General features: G+C 50.2%; 1 protein-coding gene across 3 annotated transcripts in view; it reads left to right on the forward strand.

Moving 5' to 3' along the window:
- Window positions 1–16,678, forward strand: part of EPHB2 (EPH receptor B2) — a 137,967-nt gene that overhangs the window by 108,099 nt on the left and 13,190 nt on the right. Inside the window, exons 7-15 of one of the 3 annotated variants that reach the window (XM_075027724.1) lie at window positions 1,930–2,092; window positions 2,763–2,871; window positions 3,062–3,177; window positions 5,630–5,752; window positions 6,159–6,406; window positions 7,110–7,325; window positions 10,238–10,387; window positions 14,407–14,600; window positions 15,302–15,457. In XM_075027724.1, the coding sequence (XP_074883825.1) occupies window positions 1,930–2,092; window positions 2,763–2,871; window positions 3,062–3,177; window positions 5,630–5,752; window positions 6,159–6,406; window positions 7,110–7,325; window positions 10,238–10,387; window positions 14,407–14,600; window positions 15,302–15,457 (1,475 nt within the window). The remainder of the gene's footprint in view (window positions 1–1,929; window positions 2,093–2,762; window positions 2,872–3,061; window positions 3,178–5,629; window positions 5,753–6,158; window positions 6,407–7,109; window positions 7,326–10,237; window positions 10,388–14,406; window positions 14,601–15,301; window positions 15,458–16,678) is intronic. The other 2 variants (XM_075027725.1, XM_075027726.1) reach the window with 2 other exon arrangements.

The following is a 16,678-nucleotide window of genomic DNA, read 5'->3' on the forward strand; positions in this document are numbered from 1 at the left end:
TGAATGACTGTTCTTTGTGGATCTCTAATGTTGCTGGTACCACAGCTTCTGGCTGTGCAGAAGATTCTCTTGAGTGAAGGCACCGGTGCCGTTCTCAGAAGTGAATGACCATGAAAGCAAAGTCACCAGATAGCTAACAATGTGGAGAGTGGAAAAGAAAGGAGACCAGCAGCCTCCAAAGGCAAACTCCATCATTTATTGGTGGGCAAGACAACCTCTGACTCATCTTGTGGTCCAGCAGCTGAGGAGGCTGAGGACACAGCCCCCTGTAGGCAAAGGGTGTGCAAAGTTGAGTGCAAGACTCTCCCTTGACTTCTGCTTCACCGTTGCCTGCAGGCAGCCAAAGCAGCACAAGACAGCAACAGCCTGTGCAACTTGCACCTTTGTGTGAGGTTTCCTCGGTTCATCACAAGATGGGACCTTCTGCCTGATTGCCTCTTTGATACCCTCTGTCCTTCAGGAGTCCACTGCAGAAGAAGCTGGTGAGGAGGAGTGGACATATTTGCTCCTCGCTGGGAGTTTCACTCAGAGCTCATGGTAGTACGGTATGAGAAACAATCCCTCCATGCCCTTCTGGTGGCATTTCACAGCTGAGACAAAAGGCCAGTCCTTTGATCACACCTTCAGTCCCACTTGATGGGATTGCAAAAACTGTGTGTCTGACTTCTTCTTTTTGCCAGTCCCTGCCTACTTCTTTTGAGGTTATCTCACCTCTCTGGTGGGTCTGTGGCGTGGGAGTCCTTGGGCTTGCTGAGCCCTTTGCAGTGACTTGAAGTTAGCACATCTCAGGGACTTGCTTGTAAACTTGCCAGCTCAGATTTTGAGCTGTCAGCTGCTGATCTGTTCCAGTGAGTGATCCTGCCAAGGCAGCCTGACCTGCCAGATCAGAGGTGTTACCAGAAAGGATGAGCACTTTCAACATAGCTACAGAAATTTGATTCAAAAATCCATGCATGTGCCTCCTTTTATAGGGGCTCCTACTCACAGCTTGGCTTTCCTAAGATTTTTCTGTTTTCCAGAAACATCATGCTGTTTGCATATATTGCTGCTTTGCACTGACTTTCAGGACTTCATGGCTGCCAGGCACCAGGCCACCTTGCCCTGATCATAGGAGGCACCACATTCAGTACCACCTTTCATCCTCCTCTGGTGACCTGTTTCTCCATGTCCCTGGGGGGGACAGGGACTGTCTGTTCTCTTGTATAGTGGCTGGCACAGGGAGATTGTGGCCCATCCACTAGTGCTTCTAGATGCTCAGCTAAGGGCATAGTTACTAAGGGCAGTGATGGATCCATCACCTACACAAGTGCAATACCATTTATACCGTTATGATATGACTGCTCAAGTCCTCAGCTAGAAAAACGGCACACAAGGGGTAGGACAGAAATTTGGAAGTAGTTTCACTGTCACTTTTAAATATGCTCTTTGGTTCCCCAGCTTTGAAAACCTACCCATGGTCCTTGGTGAAGCAGGCCCTGGGCAGCGGGATGGTAGCAGTACTTCTCCTGAGGTCCAAACCCCTGTGTTCAGCTAGACTTTACCTCCAGCACAGGCAAAGGGAGATGGGGAAGAGCAAATGGAGAGGGTGCTGAGGCTGGATCAGGCACAGGAGGAGGGGGTGAGGAAGAAGGACAGTTCACATCCCCATTGAGCTTAAGGCTTGGAGAAGCAACCTGAGGTTTCTAGCTAACACCTTCATCAGAGCCTTTCCTGAGAGGTGGTGGGTAGCCCAGGGATATCTGTACTCCCATTCCTGCTTCTGTGTCTCCCTGCCAGGAGGCAGGCTCAGAGAAATGACCTGTTTGTTGAGGCCCATGGTCTCCCCACAGTGGTCTCTCCACCCTGGTCTCCTGTGCTTCCTCCTTCTAGAAATGCAGCGCCTGATTCTGGACTCATTTTTCTGATGACAGATTTCTATTTTCTTGACAGGATCTGAGTGAGTTAAATTCGACAACAGTGAAGAGCCCCACCAACACTGTGGCAGTACAAAACCTCAAAGCTGGCACCATCTACGTCTTCCAGGTGCGGGCACGTACTGTGGCTGGGTATGGCCGGTATAGTGGCAAGATGTATTTCCAGACCATGACTGAAGGTGAGTCGTGAGCTGCCTCTGCATAAAGGTGACACAGAGTCTAGAGAGACTTGAGAGACTAGAGAGATGGAGATGCACTGGCAGCAGTGCTGGTCCTCTTGCTGTTAGTCCCTTCAAGGGTGCATTGGCAAGTCGGATGCATTTATTCAACCTGGCAAGACCTGGAGAGAGGCATGGGCACTTGGTAGTCCATGCAGGGAATCAAATAATCTAGACCAATTTCTGCCAAGTTTTCTGGCATGGGGGCATGTTCATTCAGCTGGATTTAGAGGAAATGAAATTTATGATTTTCATGTGCACAGCTGTTGATGACAAATGCAGACCTGGGCCTCTATTTTCTAAATGTGTGCTGCTAAATAAAACAGGCCAAGCCAGTTTTCTGTCCCTGAGGCCAAGGAGCAAGGCACAGCATGCATGCATCCATGGGACTAAACTTACCCACCCAAAAGGCATAGCTCCATCCAACCCTCCTACTGGGGCACATCCCCTGTCGTAGCCAACCTGAGCCATACCTGGGACAGTCCCAGACCCAAACCCTGCCAGGAAGCCTTATTAGCAATAGCCATGCAAGTGTGGGCAGTGCTCAGGGCCACGCTCTGACCTCGATGAACTTGTTAGTGTAGACCCATCCTGTGCGGCCATAACCTGTTCCCTCTTCCTTGCATGCCAGCTGAGTACCAGACCAGCGTCCAGGAGAAGCTGCCACTCATCATCGGCTCCTCCGCAGCAGGACTGGTGTTCCTCATTGCTGTAGTCGTCATCATTATTGTGTGCAACAGGTAGGTCAGTCTGAGCGCATGACCCAGGGCTGGGGCTGTGCAAGGGGGTTCTGACTGAAGACAGAGGGTGGCAAGGGTAGGGGAGAGGAGAGTGGGGACAGGAAGGTGGAATGGGAAAGAGATGTCCCTGGAGTGTGTCTCTCAGTTCTCATGGACCCGTGCTGGTGCTCAGGACTCCCTTTCTTTCCAGAAGACGGGGCTTTGAGCGTGCTGACTCTGAGTACACCGACAAGCTGCAGCACTATACCAGTGGCCACAGTACGTACCGCGGCCCCCCGCCAGGCCTGGGGGTCCGCTCTCTCTTCGGTTTGTGTTCCTGTTCACTCATTCCTTGCGGCATGCGGGGAGGGCTCAGGCCACCTAGCCGGGCAGGCATGTTGCATGTGTAGACAGGAGGACCTCCGTGCTGTCTGGATCCCCCACCAGTCCCCTATGATCTAGATCCCTGCCCTGCCTTGTAGAGTCCGTGCTCTCCAGACCTGCGTGCTGTCACATGCCAACCATGCAGTGCGTGCTCTGCAACCCCCTGTGACATCCAACACACACCTCTGAAGCCTCACCCTCTTCTGCAGTGCAGCCCCTGCCAACACATCTTGTCTTGCTACTTCAGCTCCTGAGCTCTGCCTAGCTTGCAGGCAGCAGTGAGACCCTTTCCCAATCTACCCACCTCCTGCAGAGTACTGTCCTTCTGCAGGAATCCACATACCTCGTGGTGCCTTTGCTAGAGCCCATCCCAGTGCTCCCAGAATCCTAGGAGATACAAGATATATCTATCTATATAGGTATATATATAATACAATATGTAACAATTGCTCGCTTGCAGCCTCCCTCTTCCAACATCCCTGTGTACTCCAAGGCACTCCCTCACATCCAGCATTCCTGCTCTCAGCCTCACTGCACACCCTGCCTCACCCCAGTGCCTGCTCCTTCCCCTTATTAACCCCTGGCTGCATGCCCTTTGAAATGCCTTTCTCATTCCTCACTAGAGACCTGTCACAATAATCCTGCTTTGTTCAAATCTCAGTTGTTATTTACCTTGTTATACTTGCAGCTTCAGGATTTCTGTCCTTTTTCTACCTTGTTCCTGTACAAACCTGAGCCTTGGTCAGAGAATGGAAAACATCAGTAGTGTTTCAGCACAGGACTCACTATTGCTCCTGCATTTACCTAGGAAACATTTCCCAAAAGGCAGAGCACTGAACTGCAGCTCTGTGCCAGAGCAGCAGTGTGCTGGCTGCATTGCTATAACTTACCAGGAGAAATGACACTCTTCAGGAAAGATTATGTAAATGCAACTCTCAGTTGTTTGTCAGTCCGTGCTGCATGTGTAAACATACATTCACGCTTTCTCCTGGGGTCTGGTGTATAATATGACAGCTTCAGGCTGGGATGGCATTCGTAGCTGTGCCTTTACGACTGTTGGAACAGGCTCAATGCCACCAGTTGCAGATGAATTGATAACAGGCCTGGGGTGCCTTTTAGCCACATTGTCACTCAACACACCAGTCCAAGGCACAAACCCTGCTCGGCTCCCCACCAGTGATTGCTGCGGAGAGGCTACAGCTTAGGGTTAGCAGATTGACGAGGTGCAGAGAGCCTGTAAGCATTGCAGCATCTCCTCTGAATCCTACCACCGTGCTACTTGTGGAGCTGGGAGTCATGCCTCTGGTTCTGTGTTGGGCTCCTTATTTAGTGAGCTGTGAGCTCTGCTCTCCAAATACCCCCAATTTTGGAGCAAGCCAGAGGCCAGTAAAATGAGTATAGAAAGGGGAGGACTGCAGCTGTCCCATGGTGTAGGTAGAGCGCGATGTGGCGTCAGCAGTCCAACCTCACCAGGTCCCATGGCCATTGCCTTTCACATAAACATATCGCTGTGTCTTCTGCTCTGCCTAGCAGGAAGAGCTTGGCTTTTGCAATTTCCCCAGTGTCCCCTACAGCTTGTCTTGGCCATGTCGAGGCTACCAAGACAGAACCCAGCCTCAGGCAGGGTTACCTGTCAGGAGAACAGCGGGCAGACTGGACTGTCCGTCCTGCTTGCACTGCCCCTGGAAGGGTCACAGACACCCCTGTGGAGGATTCAGTCTGGCTTGATGGCTGTGTCTGTAGTACCAAGTGCCTAGAGCTGCCTCCCCTATAGAGAGAATGCCTGTAGAGAACCAAGAGCAGCATGTGCCTCAGTTGACATCCCAAGGCAGACCTTCCCCATCTCCTGTCTTGAGTGCTGAGCCCAGGTCTCCTCCTCCACTTTCCCATGCCTCTGAGGGAATGGTGTGCTGAGGTGGCAGCAGGACACAGAGGAGGCCAGCTGGGCAGAGCTGCAGTCTCTACAAACGGTCCTCTTGCAGTGTTGCAGCATGATAAGTGTGGTGTGACATCAGTGTGCCTACGCACCATCTCCTGAGAACAAATGCTTCCCTTGCTTTTCCTCTGGATCTGCTAAAGTCCAGTCCTGCTGCAGAGGATGTGGTTCTCTGTGGTCGCAGTTTGCAGTCCTAGCTAACGATGTAACCCTCCATTGCCCCAACAATGACTTATGGGCCAATATTCATTATAATCCAGCTTTAACAGTCCTGTGCAAACATGGCTCTGCATGTTCTTTGTCAAACTGCTTTGCTGTGTCTGCTTCATGCCCTTGATTATGTGACTTGCTGAGGTAAAAAAGACCCTCACGTGAATAGGTTTCTCTTTTCCTTGATGCCAGCCATCAGTTGTGCCATTTCCATGTGTCTGTCTGACTCTCTCCTTCACCTTTATGCAGTGACTCCAGGGATGAAGATTTATATCGATCCATTCACCTACGAAGATCCCAATGAGGCTGTCAGGGAGTTTGCAAAAGAAATTGATATCTCTTGTGTCAAAATCGAGCAGGTGATCGGGGCAGGTAGGTGAACTGTGAATGTCTGGCTGACCCTCAGCAGCAGTCTCCTTCGTGGTCCCAGGCTTTGGTGAGGATTTAGCCTTCTTACAGGTACTGGGAAGACTAGTGTCAGTAAGGTCTTATACTTAGCCCCAGCCTGGACTAGCAGGACCAAGGTGGTCCAGTGCTGGAAACAAAGAGTCCCCATGTGCATATAGTCCCCTGTCCAGTGCTCCTTACCAATGATGAGTCCACCTGAAGGGAGGTCTTTGGTGTGGAGTGAGGGTGGAAGCACAGATCGCATGATGGGTGGTCAGCTCAGGGGCATACCAGGCGGGCACGGCTGGAGCCCGTGGGAGCAGGATCCCTCAGGGAGAAAGGCAGCGGTCTGGGAGGCTGACAAGCCCTACCTGTTTCCTTCTGTTCGCAGGGGAGTTTGGTGAGGTGTGCAGTGGGCATCTCAAGCTTCCTGGCAAAAGAGAGATCTTTGTGGCCATTAAGACCCTGAAGTCTGGTTACACAGAGAAGCAGAGACGGGACTTCTTGAGTGAAGCCAGCATCATGGGGCAGTTTGACCACCCCAATGTCATCCACCTGGAGGGAGTGGTGACCAAGAGTTCACCGGTCATGATCATTACTGAGTTCATGGAGAACGGCTCACTGGACTCCTTCTTGCGGGTATGAGATCCCAGGAGCATGCAGCTCCAGAGATTCTGTTGGGCTGGAGGAGGACTGGAGGGGATTCCCTTCCCTGTGCCGGTATAACAAGTGCCCTTCACTGCCCAGCATCCCCTGCCACTGGGGCAGCTGCTGCACAGTCCAGAGGTCTGTGTCTCAGGAACAGAGGTGGAGGTGGCACCAAGGCTGTCATCTGTTATGTGTTTCTGTCCACTCATACTAGCAAAAGGCTGTGCCTGCCTGTACACATGCCCACAGATGCATGTGCAAACTCTGCCTCTGTGGACAGGGAGGGGCAGTCTGACATAGCTTTAACACAGCAGGACTTCACCGCCAGCTGCTCTGTCTAAATATTTATAGGTCTGAGTTTGAAATGGATAATTCACTGTGATGAAGGGAGATAACCTGCTTAATAGGAATAGATTGCCCCTTCTGAACCCTCCTGTGCAAGGTGTGGCAGATCCACCACCTTTGGATGACAGCAGCCATCGGTAGTAATGACCAGAGGGTGCATGAGGGTGACTTCCAGCCCCTGTGAGCTCTCCACTCTCCACCCTCTTGGTTTTGAGAGGGGACGTACATACTCGTGGCATAGCTGTGTCCTGACAAGCAGCATAGAAAGAGGCTACTGGCTGTTTGCTGGACAGTGGCGGGCTGTGAATTTGTTCCTCTCATGTGGACTCTTTCCCTCTCTTCCCCTAAGCAAAATGACGGGCAGTTCACAGTGATCCAGCTGGTGGGGATGTTGCGGGGTATTGCGGCAGGCATGAAGTATCTGGCCGATATGAACTACGTGCACCGGGACCTGGCTGCCCGCAACATCCTGGTGAACAGCAACCTGGTCTGCAAAGTGTCTGACTTTGGCCTCTCCCGTTTTCTGGAGGACGACACCTCTGATCCCACCTACACCAGTGCCCTGGTAAAGCTGCTCTTCCAGAGAGGGAGGGATGGGTGGTGAAGGAAGGAGTCAGGGAGAGAGAGGGAAGGGGGGAGATCCCCCCTTGACATGGGGAGCACTTTTTCAGGGTGCCAACGATGGAAATAAGGTGCCAGATGGGAAAGACCAATTAAATGTACCAAGGAAGATTTTCTCTTGCAAGGTCCTGTCCAGTTGTCCAGTGGCTGTTGATGGGCCCTATAGCCATTCCTGTGGATAACTGAGCCTTCTTCCAAACGTCTGCAAACATATACGTGTCCCTGATAAAGCCCTTAGTTGGGATGATGCATAATACCCACCCACTGAGATGCTGCCCTTACAGATTTGTTGCCAGAGCAGCACATTTGGGATTTTTTTACCATCACTGTCCAATCGTGCTGCCCTGCTGTCTGGGAGGCCATGATCCTTTTTCATGTCATGTCAAGGGCTCAGCCCCAGGAATGACAGACTGAAGTGTGGACGCATGCTGGGTGAAGCCCTGCAGTACTAGATACTGGTCTTCCAGAGAGTCTGTCTGAAGTAGACAGAGAAACCTTCCCAGAAATGGCTTCATGATCACGTAACACCTTCCCAGGAATGCCACAGTACCAGTGATGCTAGTGCCACCGAGGACTCATGGCCTGTCTCAGTCTATAGAACATGCACTGGCACCGAAGGATAATTTGAAGACTTTGATGTTGTTCAGTAAGCTTGCAGCCAGGAGTTCTCGTAAATACCATTGTTTGCAAAGGCGTACAGCATTGCTCTACAATGATGCTACAGGATCAATGCCTACGTACAATGCCTATGACAGGACTTATTGGAAATAAGTGTTGCTAGAGCTGGGGCATGATCTGTAGGAAATCATCTCTCCCAGATCTTTTGGAGCTGCCAGTGATGAGATGTCTGTCATAGCTCTTAGTGAATTGTAACAGTAGTTGGATACCTAACAAACACCTAAAAATGTGCACTTTTATTCTCATCTGAACTTGTGTAGCTTCAAACATCAACCACTTGATCTTATACAGTCATCCTATGGCTTTTAGAAATACTAGCAACATTTATTTTCACAACATGATCCTTACATCCAATTAATTTTCCCTTTGTTAAGTTAAATACATGGGAACTTCTGGTGTTTACTGCTGCTTTCTGTTCCTGTTATTGTGCCTGTAGCTTTTCTCTCTGTCATCTCTAATTTATTCTTCTTGAACTGTGGGCACTGTAGCAGGACATACATTATCTATAATGATAGAATATATGCACCCACTATAGCAGAATACCAGAAGTAATAGTATCTTCCTCTTCAAAATGCACCATACTTAAACATCCCAAGATGCATGAGTGGTTTTTATTATAATTATCCCAGAGACCTTGTGTCCATGGATGGGCAACAGCCACAAGCTATGGCTTTGAAGGTTCATGCTGGACCTTAGGAAAATCTTCTTCTCCAACAGGGTGGTGAAGGTCTGGGTCAGATCACCAGAGAGGTGGGAGGTCTCACTGAAGTAAGTTCCCACAAGGATCCTCCAAATATACCCAGTCTGTAATTTCTACTTTAGGACTTCTTTTTTAGTAATTTTTTAAATCCACTGCTTCTCAGGAGCTGTCTTAAGAGTATGCCTGATGGAGAGGACATCATGTTTGGTATGGAATGCTTGGTATCCCCCTGTTGTGGAAAACAAAATATTTTGTCTGAGGTTTGTGGCTGTGAGAAGATTAAGGAACTTTTTATCTTTTTTTAATTTTTCTAGCATGTATAAGGTCTGAGCCCTATTAATAAGACATGGTTGTTATTCAACAAAATATATTGTTCCTTAATCTTCTCACAGCCACAAAACGCAGACAATTTTGCTTATTTTTCTCCACAGGGAAAGATTTTCACTTCAGAAGGTTCCTTGAGTTGTGAATGGCTCAAGTCCAAAGACCCTGGTGGAAAATTAGGAGGCTGCAAGGGCTTAAGCAGAGAATTACAATCCCTGTGGCTCCACGCCATGTACACTACTCTTGTGCACTTTGGTGCATAACTCCTCTATGGGAGCGGAGAGCCCTTCTGATTTCTCCAGGGCTGCTGTTGCCCAGCAGGATGACAGAGACCGCAGTGCCCGCCCTGTCCATCCCATTTCCCATCAGTGACCAAGCATGCCATACTAAAGATGTTCACTCTGCCTCTGTCTCCAGAAATGGGCAGGATCAAAAACTGCTGGATCATGTATATTAACAGACTGACCCACGAGGACTTCAACTCAAGACTCACTGACTTCAAAGTGTCTACAGATGTAGAAAGCTGAAGAGGAGGGTGTTCTCATTCCTTTTATTCTGCTCTGGAGATAGCTAGGTGACAGCAAAAGGATGGAGGGAGATTCAAAGGGGATCAGTTTGGATTTTTCTACATTCATAGCCATTCATTTTTCTACAAAAGACCCTACTAGCACAATGGGCATTTTGTCATGCCAAAGATTGCTATCGCAATAGGCAGGTGGAAGGAGCTGGACTTGTTTAGTGTGATGGAGATGAGGCCGAGGGGGCACCTCTAAGTGACCTGCAGTACTTGAAGGGCAGTCACGAAGAAGACAGAGCCAAACTCTTTGCAGTGGTACCAGATGATATAATAAGGGGCAATAGACAAAACGGTGGCTTGGGAGGTTCAAGGTGAATAACAGGAAAAGCTTCTTCCCCAAGAGGGTGGTGCAGCCCTGGGACAGGTCACCAGACAAACGGGGGGAATCATCATCCTTGAAGGTTTCCCAGACATGGCTAGACAAGCCACGGCCATCCTGATGTAGTGTTAGGGATAGTCCTGTGGTCCCTTCCTTCTAGGATTTTACCAGCATATTGGGGGCAAATATTTTGGACACTCATCTTTTTCAGTTCCTCTTGCTCTTTCTGTTACCGTCCTCTTTGTTTTTTTACTGCAGGGTGGGAAGATCCCAATACGGTGGACAGCACCTGAGGCAATTCAGTACCGAAAATTCACATCGGCCAGTGATGTGTGGAGCTACGGAATAGTCATGTGGGAGGTGATGTCGTATGGCGAGCGGCCTTACTGGGATATGACCAATCAAGATGTGAGTTGATAAGACACAAGGAGCAGAAACACTGAATTTGGGAGCATTGCAAGGCCAAAGCATGGCTACAGCTAGACCCAGCCTGTGGCATGTCCGGAGCCTTCTCTGTCGTGAGAGATGTGTCCAAGGTCAACACCTTTGGAAGAAGTAATGGGGATAACTTTGGCTTTTGTTCTGGTCCCATTGTACTGCTTTGGCAGAGGGTAGGGACTGTACAACACCCACTGCAGTAGGACAGGGTTAATGTGAACACCCTCAGCAGTGGTAGACAGATGCCCAGGAGGAAAAGGAGCAGGCGGGTGGAAAACGAAATGCTGCCACTGACCTGAGAGCCCCTGGAGCAGCAGGCAGATCTTCATCTGCAGGAGACCACAGGCATTTGGTGAAAGTCTGTTATAGAGTCATAGAATGGTTTGGGTTGGAAGGGACCTTTAAAGATCATCTAGTCCAACCCCCCTGCCATGATCAAGGACACCTTCTACTAGATGGTTATTAAATCTCGCATGGCAAGTTTGGACTGTGATGTGTAAGAAGCCAAGCAACTTGCATGCAGCTAGAAGCCAAAATCACAAGGTATTTCAGAACATGCTTAATTTTAAATACTTTATGACCCTTTAATTCAGGTGGAACTGTTACGTGCACTCCTTGTTCCCTGACACCCAGGCAGTTTCTGTGAGCCCTTGCCTCCACGCAAGGATGACCTGTAGCTGCAGTCAACACCTTCATCGTAGCAATGCCATTCTCCCTGTTTCTCTTGACCTCATATCTGGGTGGTCAAACCCATCTGTCCAGTGGCAGTGAGTGCCATGCAGAGTGCTACGCCTGCACGTGTGTGTGTCCAGAAGACCCCTTTGGTGTGGGGCTTCCAGGTCTCTTGTAACATTGTCTCTCTGAAGAGCTGCCCTTCTTCATGCGGTCTTCACCCATGAACCCTCAGGATCTAACACCAAGGTCCTGGGTCAACCCTTGGTGCACAGAAGGCCTGTCCTCCCCCTCTGCTGCAAGCCTGGGTCTTGCAAACCTGCATGTTACAGCATCTGCCTGGCTTCCAGCTTGTTTCAGAGCTGCCTCTGGGCAGTCCATTGGAAGCCTTCAGAGTGCCACCTTCATCTCCATCATCCTGTGGGCTCCTGAAAAAACACTGCCTTATAGGGACAGAGTGAGAGCTAAGCTCCCACCTGACTCCTGCAACTCCTCCCGCCCCAATGGCAAATCAGACCTTTTTCAAGTCAATATAACTCCATCCATGCCACGTCAGGTTTCTCCAGAGTGCGATGATTTCCTCCCTAGTGCCTGGTGGGGAATTTATTCAAGTAAGTGCCCAATGCCTGGAGCAGATACATGATATCTTAGCACCTTTGGCTGTTCAAGGCCTTGCCCCAGCCCCCGGCATATCAGAAAAGTCTTTGCATCAATTGTTTGAGCCAAAGGGAAGGGAGTTAGGGGTATGCCTCTCTCAGAAAGGCCAATTCCCTTCCCGTTAGGGCTTCATTATTGCCTGCAGTTTCAAGCATTTCCTGCAGCCAGGTGTCAATGCCCTTCTCCCTGCCTCAGCATCCCTCTGTACGCATAGCCCTCTGCCATCCCCCTCCCTTGTCCTTGTCCCCTGGACCTCTTCCCTCAACGGTTCCTCCTGCCACAGCCCCTCTGCTGCGGCAGCACCGATTCAGCCGGCGGGGATGGCAGAGCGTGTGCCTCTCTCTTTGGCACAGCGTGCTGTGTGGCGCCTGTCCCCGGCCTCTTCTTCCCCTTCTTCTGCCGCAGGACATTGTGCCCCAGAAGCTGTCACCACTTAATTGCAGCTGGTACTCCCTGCGAATGAGCATGTGGCAGATATTCACTACAGATTAGCCTCCTGACCCCAGGGTGTGAGCGCCTGGGGAGGCTGGGGAGGGAGAAGAGACAGAGAGTGCAGCCTGTGCCCCCTCGCGGGATGCGTCTGATGGCAACAAGGCGGGCAGCTCGTCGGGAAACCATTCGTTCCATGCCGGAGACAAGCGCTTGATGCTTGCCTGATGACCCTCCCCAGCCTGCTCTCCCTGTGCTTCCTCTCCCTTCTGTCTGGGTTAGACCTGCCATCCAGAGAGCTGGGAGGGGGGACAGCTTGTACCTCTTGGGAGAATCCCTGAATGGGAGCCAAGAGCTGCACAAAGCACACCAGCGATGCCTCAGGTTGGACCTTCACAGGCTCAGTGGAGCACCATCATGTCCAGCTGGGGGGCAGAGGGGAGGGAGGACTCCTTCCATCTGGCACATTTTGGCAGCAGTGGTGCCAGCCCCCATCTGTCTCTGGTCAGCCTACCCAGCACCTTGGCCATGCACATCAGTGTCTGGAGCACCCTCCCAATCCATTCCCTGCCTGAAGCCACAGTCTGTCTTAAACGCTGCCAGATGCCTCACCTCACACCCTGGACAGCTTGGCATAGATATGCCACCTACCCTCCCTTGGAGCAGCAGCCTTCTGCTGCCACAGCACCTCCAGTGACTCCTCTCTACCAACCCTTCCCTGCTGCTCTCCCAGTCCCAACTGCAGTATCCTCAATTTTCTGTATGTAGCCTCTCTGCTCAACAACGCATTCACCACGCTGCTGTATGGGTATGGCTAGTCCTTCCCCAGGAGGGTGGTACAACCCTGGCATAGCCCATCAGGCAGACTTCTGTCCTTGGAAGTATGCAAGACATGGCTGGACAAAGCCATGGAAGCCTTGATCATACGGTAAGACCAGCCAGAGACATCGAGGTCCTTCCTCTGGATCCCTGAAGGAGGTTCTGTCAATCTCCCTCCTCTTTTTTATCATCCCTGTGGAGAGTTGGTCATTTTAAATTGCCGCCCCTGATTTCAGTTACTGCAGTATCCTCAGTTCTGGTTTTTAGCCTCACTTCTGTTTTTTTGGTGCCACGCACAAGCCTGTTTCTACTGCCCAAGGCTCCTTCTGCTTGCCTTTTCAGTGCCCGTGCTGTGTGTATGACCACAGAATGCATAAGGCCAAGAAGGTGGGAGAAGCCTGCCTGTCACATGCCTCTATCAGAGGAACATATGCCCCTGGAAGAAGCTGTGCAGCTCCATCCTCCTTCGTTACCCAGGAGGGGATGGAGGGCTACGGGTGCAGGGTGACAGGGAGATGGGATTCCCCTTGAAGAAGATCCTTTAGCCCTTGTGCACGTGCTGTTTCCACTGAACGTTGCAAGGTCAGGCATTTTCCCAGGTCCCGTGGTGCAGTAAGGAGAGACCAAACAGGCAGCAGCCAAAGCCTTCTTGCATTGGCCCACAGAGCTGCAGGGTGGCTTAGGCAAGGTGTGCTGCAACCCTTCTTTGCATGCTGTAGCAAAGTTCCCTTGTGTCTGGCTCTGCTGACCAAGGTCTTGGTCCTCCCCACTGTGTGCTTCAGTTTGCGTGTGCGCAGGTCTGTGGGGACATCCAGCTCTTACTGCTGGCTCAGTGCACCCAGCCCTGTCCCATGGCACGACCCTGTCACCTGGAAGGGCTGGGTTCTTGGCAGGGGTAGAAAGCACCACTGGAGTAAGGAAAACACAGGCAGCTTCCCCTGTCTGTAACTCACACGCAGACCCTTCGCTGGATGGAGATGTTCTCTCTCCCAGTGAGCTGTTGTGTTGTGCTGTGTACCTGCCTGAAAACATGAACCCTTCTCTCTGACTCGCCTTTCTCATGGCTGGAGCTGTGGGCTCACACATACTTGTCAAGGTAGCAGGGATGCTCTCTTTCCCCAGATTAGGAAACTGGTGGACGTGGCTCATCCATCACAAGTAGTCAGCAAGGCAGCATCTCAGCTAAGCAAGGCTGGCATCACCTCAGAGGACAACATGACATGCACAGGGCTGGGAGTTAGAGATTAGTGCGTGGTGGTGCCAGAGGTGATAGGCAGCAGTAAGTGTAGGCCGAGCAGCCCTGCTGCAGTATGGCTGGCCATGGCAGTCACCCTCAGGATCCAAGAAAAGGAACATTATTCATTAAATAGGTTTTATTGCAACTGTATTGATCTCTTTTTCTCCTCTTGCAGGTGATAAATGCTATCGAGCAGGACTATCGGCTGCCACCACCTATGGATTGTCCAAATGCCCTGCACCAGCTAATGCTTGACTGTTGGCAGAAGGATCGAAACCACAGACCCAAATTTGGGCAAATTGTTAACACCTTAGATAAAATGATCCGAAATCCTAACAGCCTGAAAGCCATGGCACCTCTCTCCTCTGGGTATGTATCTGTCTTCCTCTTGTCCTTTGGCTTCTATTTGCAGATCTGCTGTCCTTTGTGTCCTGGTGGGAACCATCCTTGCATCTCTCTAGGCCTCCCTATTTTAGAGACAGCTTGGCCTGTGTTGTTTGGTCCTTTTTACGAAGGGTGTTAAAAGATGTCGCGGTCACTCTGGTCCCTCTTCTTGGACAGGTTAGATCTGGTGAACAGAGGCAGCTCACTGAGTTGGACGGTGTACTCTGCACAGTTAGAGGAGATCTTGGTTTCATGTACATGGGATTGCTGGATGGGTGAGGTTGCTTTGGTAGTCCAGTCTCATATGCAGTGGAGGCAAATAAAGCCTCCTCAGGCAGTATGATGTTTCCCTGGACTGGGTGGGGATACACCAACTTGTGGGAAGCACTGGCCCCATTATGAGAATGTACTTTCTCCCCTTGTGCAGCCAGGATTTTAGAGCTGCATTCCATCATCTTCGATGGCTCCTACCCCTCCTGTACAAACTGATCTAGAAAGACTTCTGTGATGCTCTGCACAATCCTTCCCTCATTTGAGTAGAGTGCTTTCTGGGTGGTACTTCATAATACAGTGCGGTGCAGGCACTGTGAATGATGCTGGTCCAGGTCCTTCCAGCTGATGGAGGGTGCAGAAATACACGTGCTTGCTGCTGTTTGTTCTGCTCATTCCCCATTTCTGTGTTGCAGGATGAACCTCCCCCTACTTGACCGCACAATCCCGGATTATACCAGCTTCAACACTGTGGATGAATGGCTGGATGCCATCAAGATGAGCCAGTACAAGGAGAGCTTTGCCAGTGCTGGCTTCACCACCTTTGACGTAGTATCTCAGATGACTGTAGAGTAAGTGCCCAGGCTTCTAGTCCCAAAGCACAAGGAGAAGTCTCAGTAGTTTAACAACACTTGGTCATTATTGAATTAGTTTTTATTTTCACATGATGTAGTTTTACTTTTATAGAATTTTTTGATTTGTGGACCCACTTTTAGTGTATTCATTTTCTGCAGAACTACTCCATTCTGCAGGCTGTCTTGTCTCCAGACTGTGTGTCTGTCTGTCCCTCTAAATCTGCAGAATGCATGTCCTCACTGCGAAAACAACCCCCCACAAGGGTCTCCAAAACCCCAGCATGGAACAAATGGAGATTTCAGGCCAGCACCAGGCAATTCTCCAGCCACTCAAGAGCACTTTTAGACTTCTCAGTCCTCTTGGAGTTATGGTGTATTGGCAATGGAGACAAGCATGCTGCAAACAAATTTCTACCTAAGAAAGGCCTCTGAAAGTCCAGATGGTTTCAAGTTTGTTCTGAATTCTCCTGCATCACTATAAACATTCCTCAGTGGCAAAATCTTCGCAAGTTCTTCAGAGAAAGCAGGCAGTTGAAATGTATTTGTGGTGGTTTTTGAAATCTCTTGGGGCTAGCTGGGGCTTTGATGCCTCTGGTGAAAGATTTGTGGTTGGTTGCAGTTAGCTTTAGAAACCCTGCCTAAGAAAGCACCAAGCATTAAAGCCATCTGTAAGTGCAACAACGTCTGGTTACCAGGAAGGTTTTTGGATTTGGTGCCTAATTCCAGACTTTAAATCTACCAGTGTATCAGAATCTATTCACACAAACAGCCAAACTGACCTTTTCTGGCTTTTTGTTCTTATTTGCTGCCAGGAAATTCACATGGCAATTCTGACTATTTCAGTACATCTGTGGTACAACCCCAAGGCCCTGAGGATGATTCTGGCACACTATAGGCTGTGTGCGTGCAACAGAAAGAGGGTCCATAAAATCTGAAGGATAGGGTAGAATAACTTTGATCAAACTGGGACGTCACACCTGCACCACAACCCAACCCTGCCTAGGTTGTGCTATGTGCAAAATATATATATAAGTGTACAGTTCTGCAGGCAGTCCAGCTAATGAAGTCTGTTTTTTCACAGACATGCTCAGTGTCCCTTAAATGCCACTTCTCCCAGTTCCTTACCATGTCTCTCACAATATCTTCCAAGTCCTCTCCAAGTGCCTTCATCACAATCACAAGGGTATCCTCAGCTCATGTCCCCATGAGTTTTGACAA

The sequence above is a fragment of the Buteo buteo genome, chromosome 5, assembly GCF_964188355.1.
Source record: "Buteo buteo chromosome 5, bButBut1.hap1.1, whole genome shotgun sequence".
NCBI classification, from domain to species: Eukaryota; Metazoa; Chordata; class Aves; order Accipitriformes; family Accipitridae; genus Buteo; species Buteo buteo.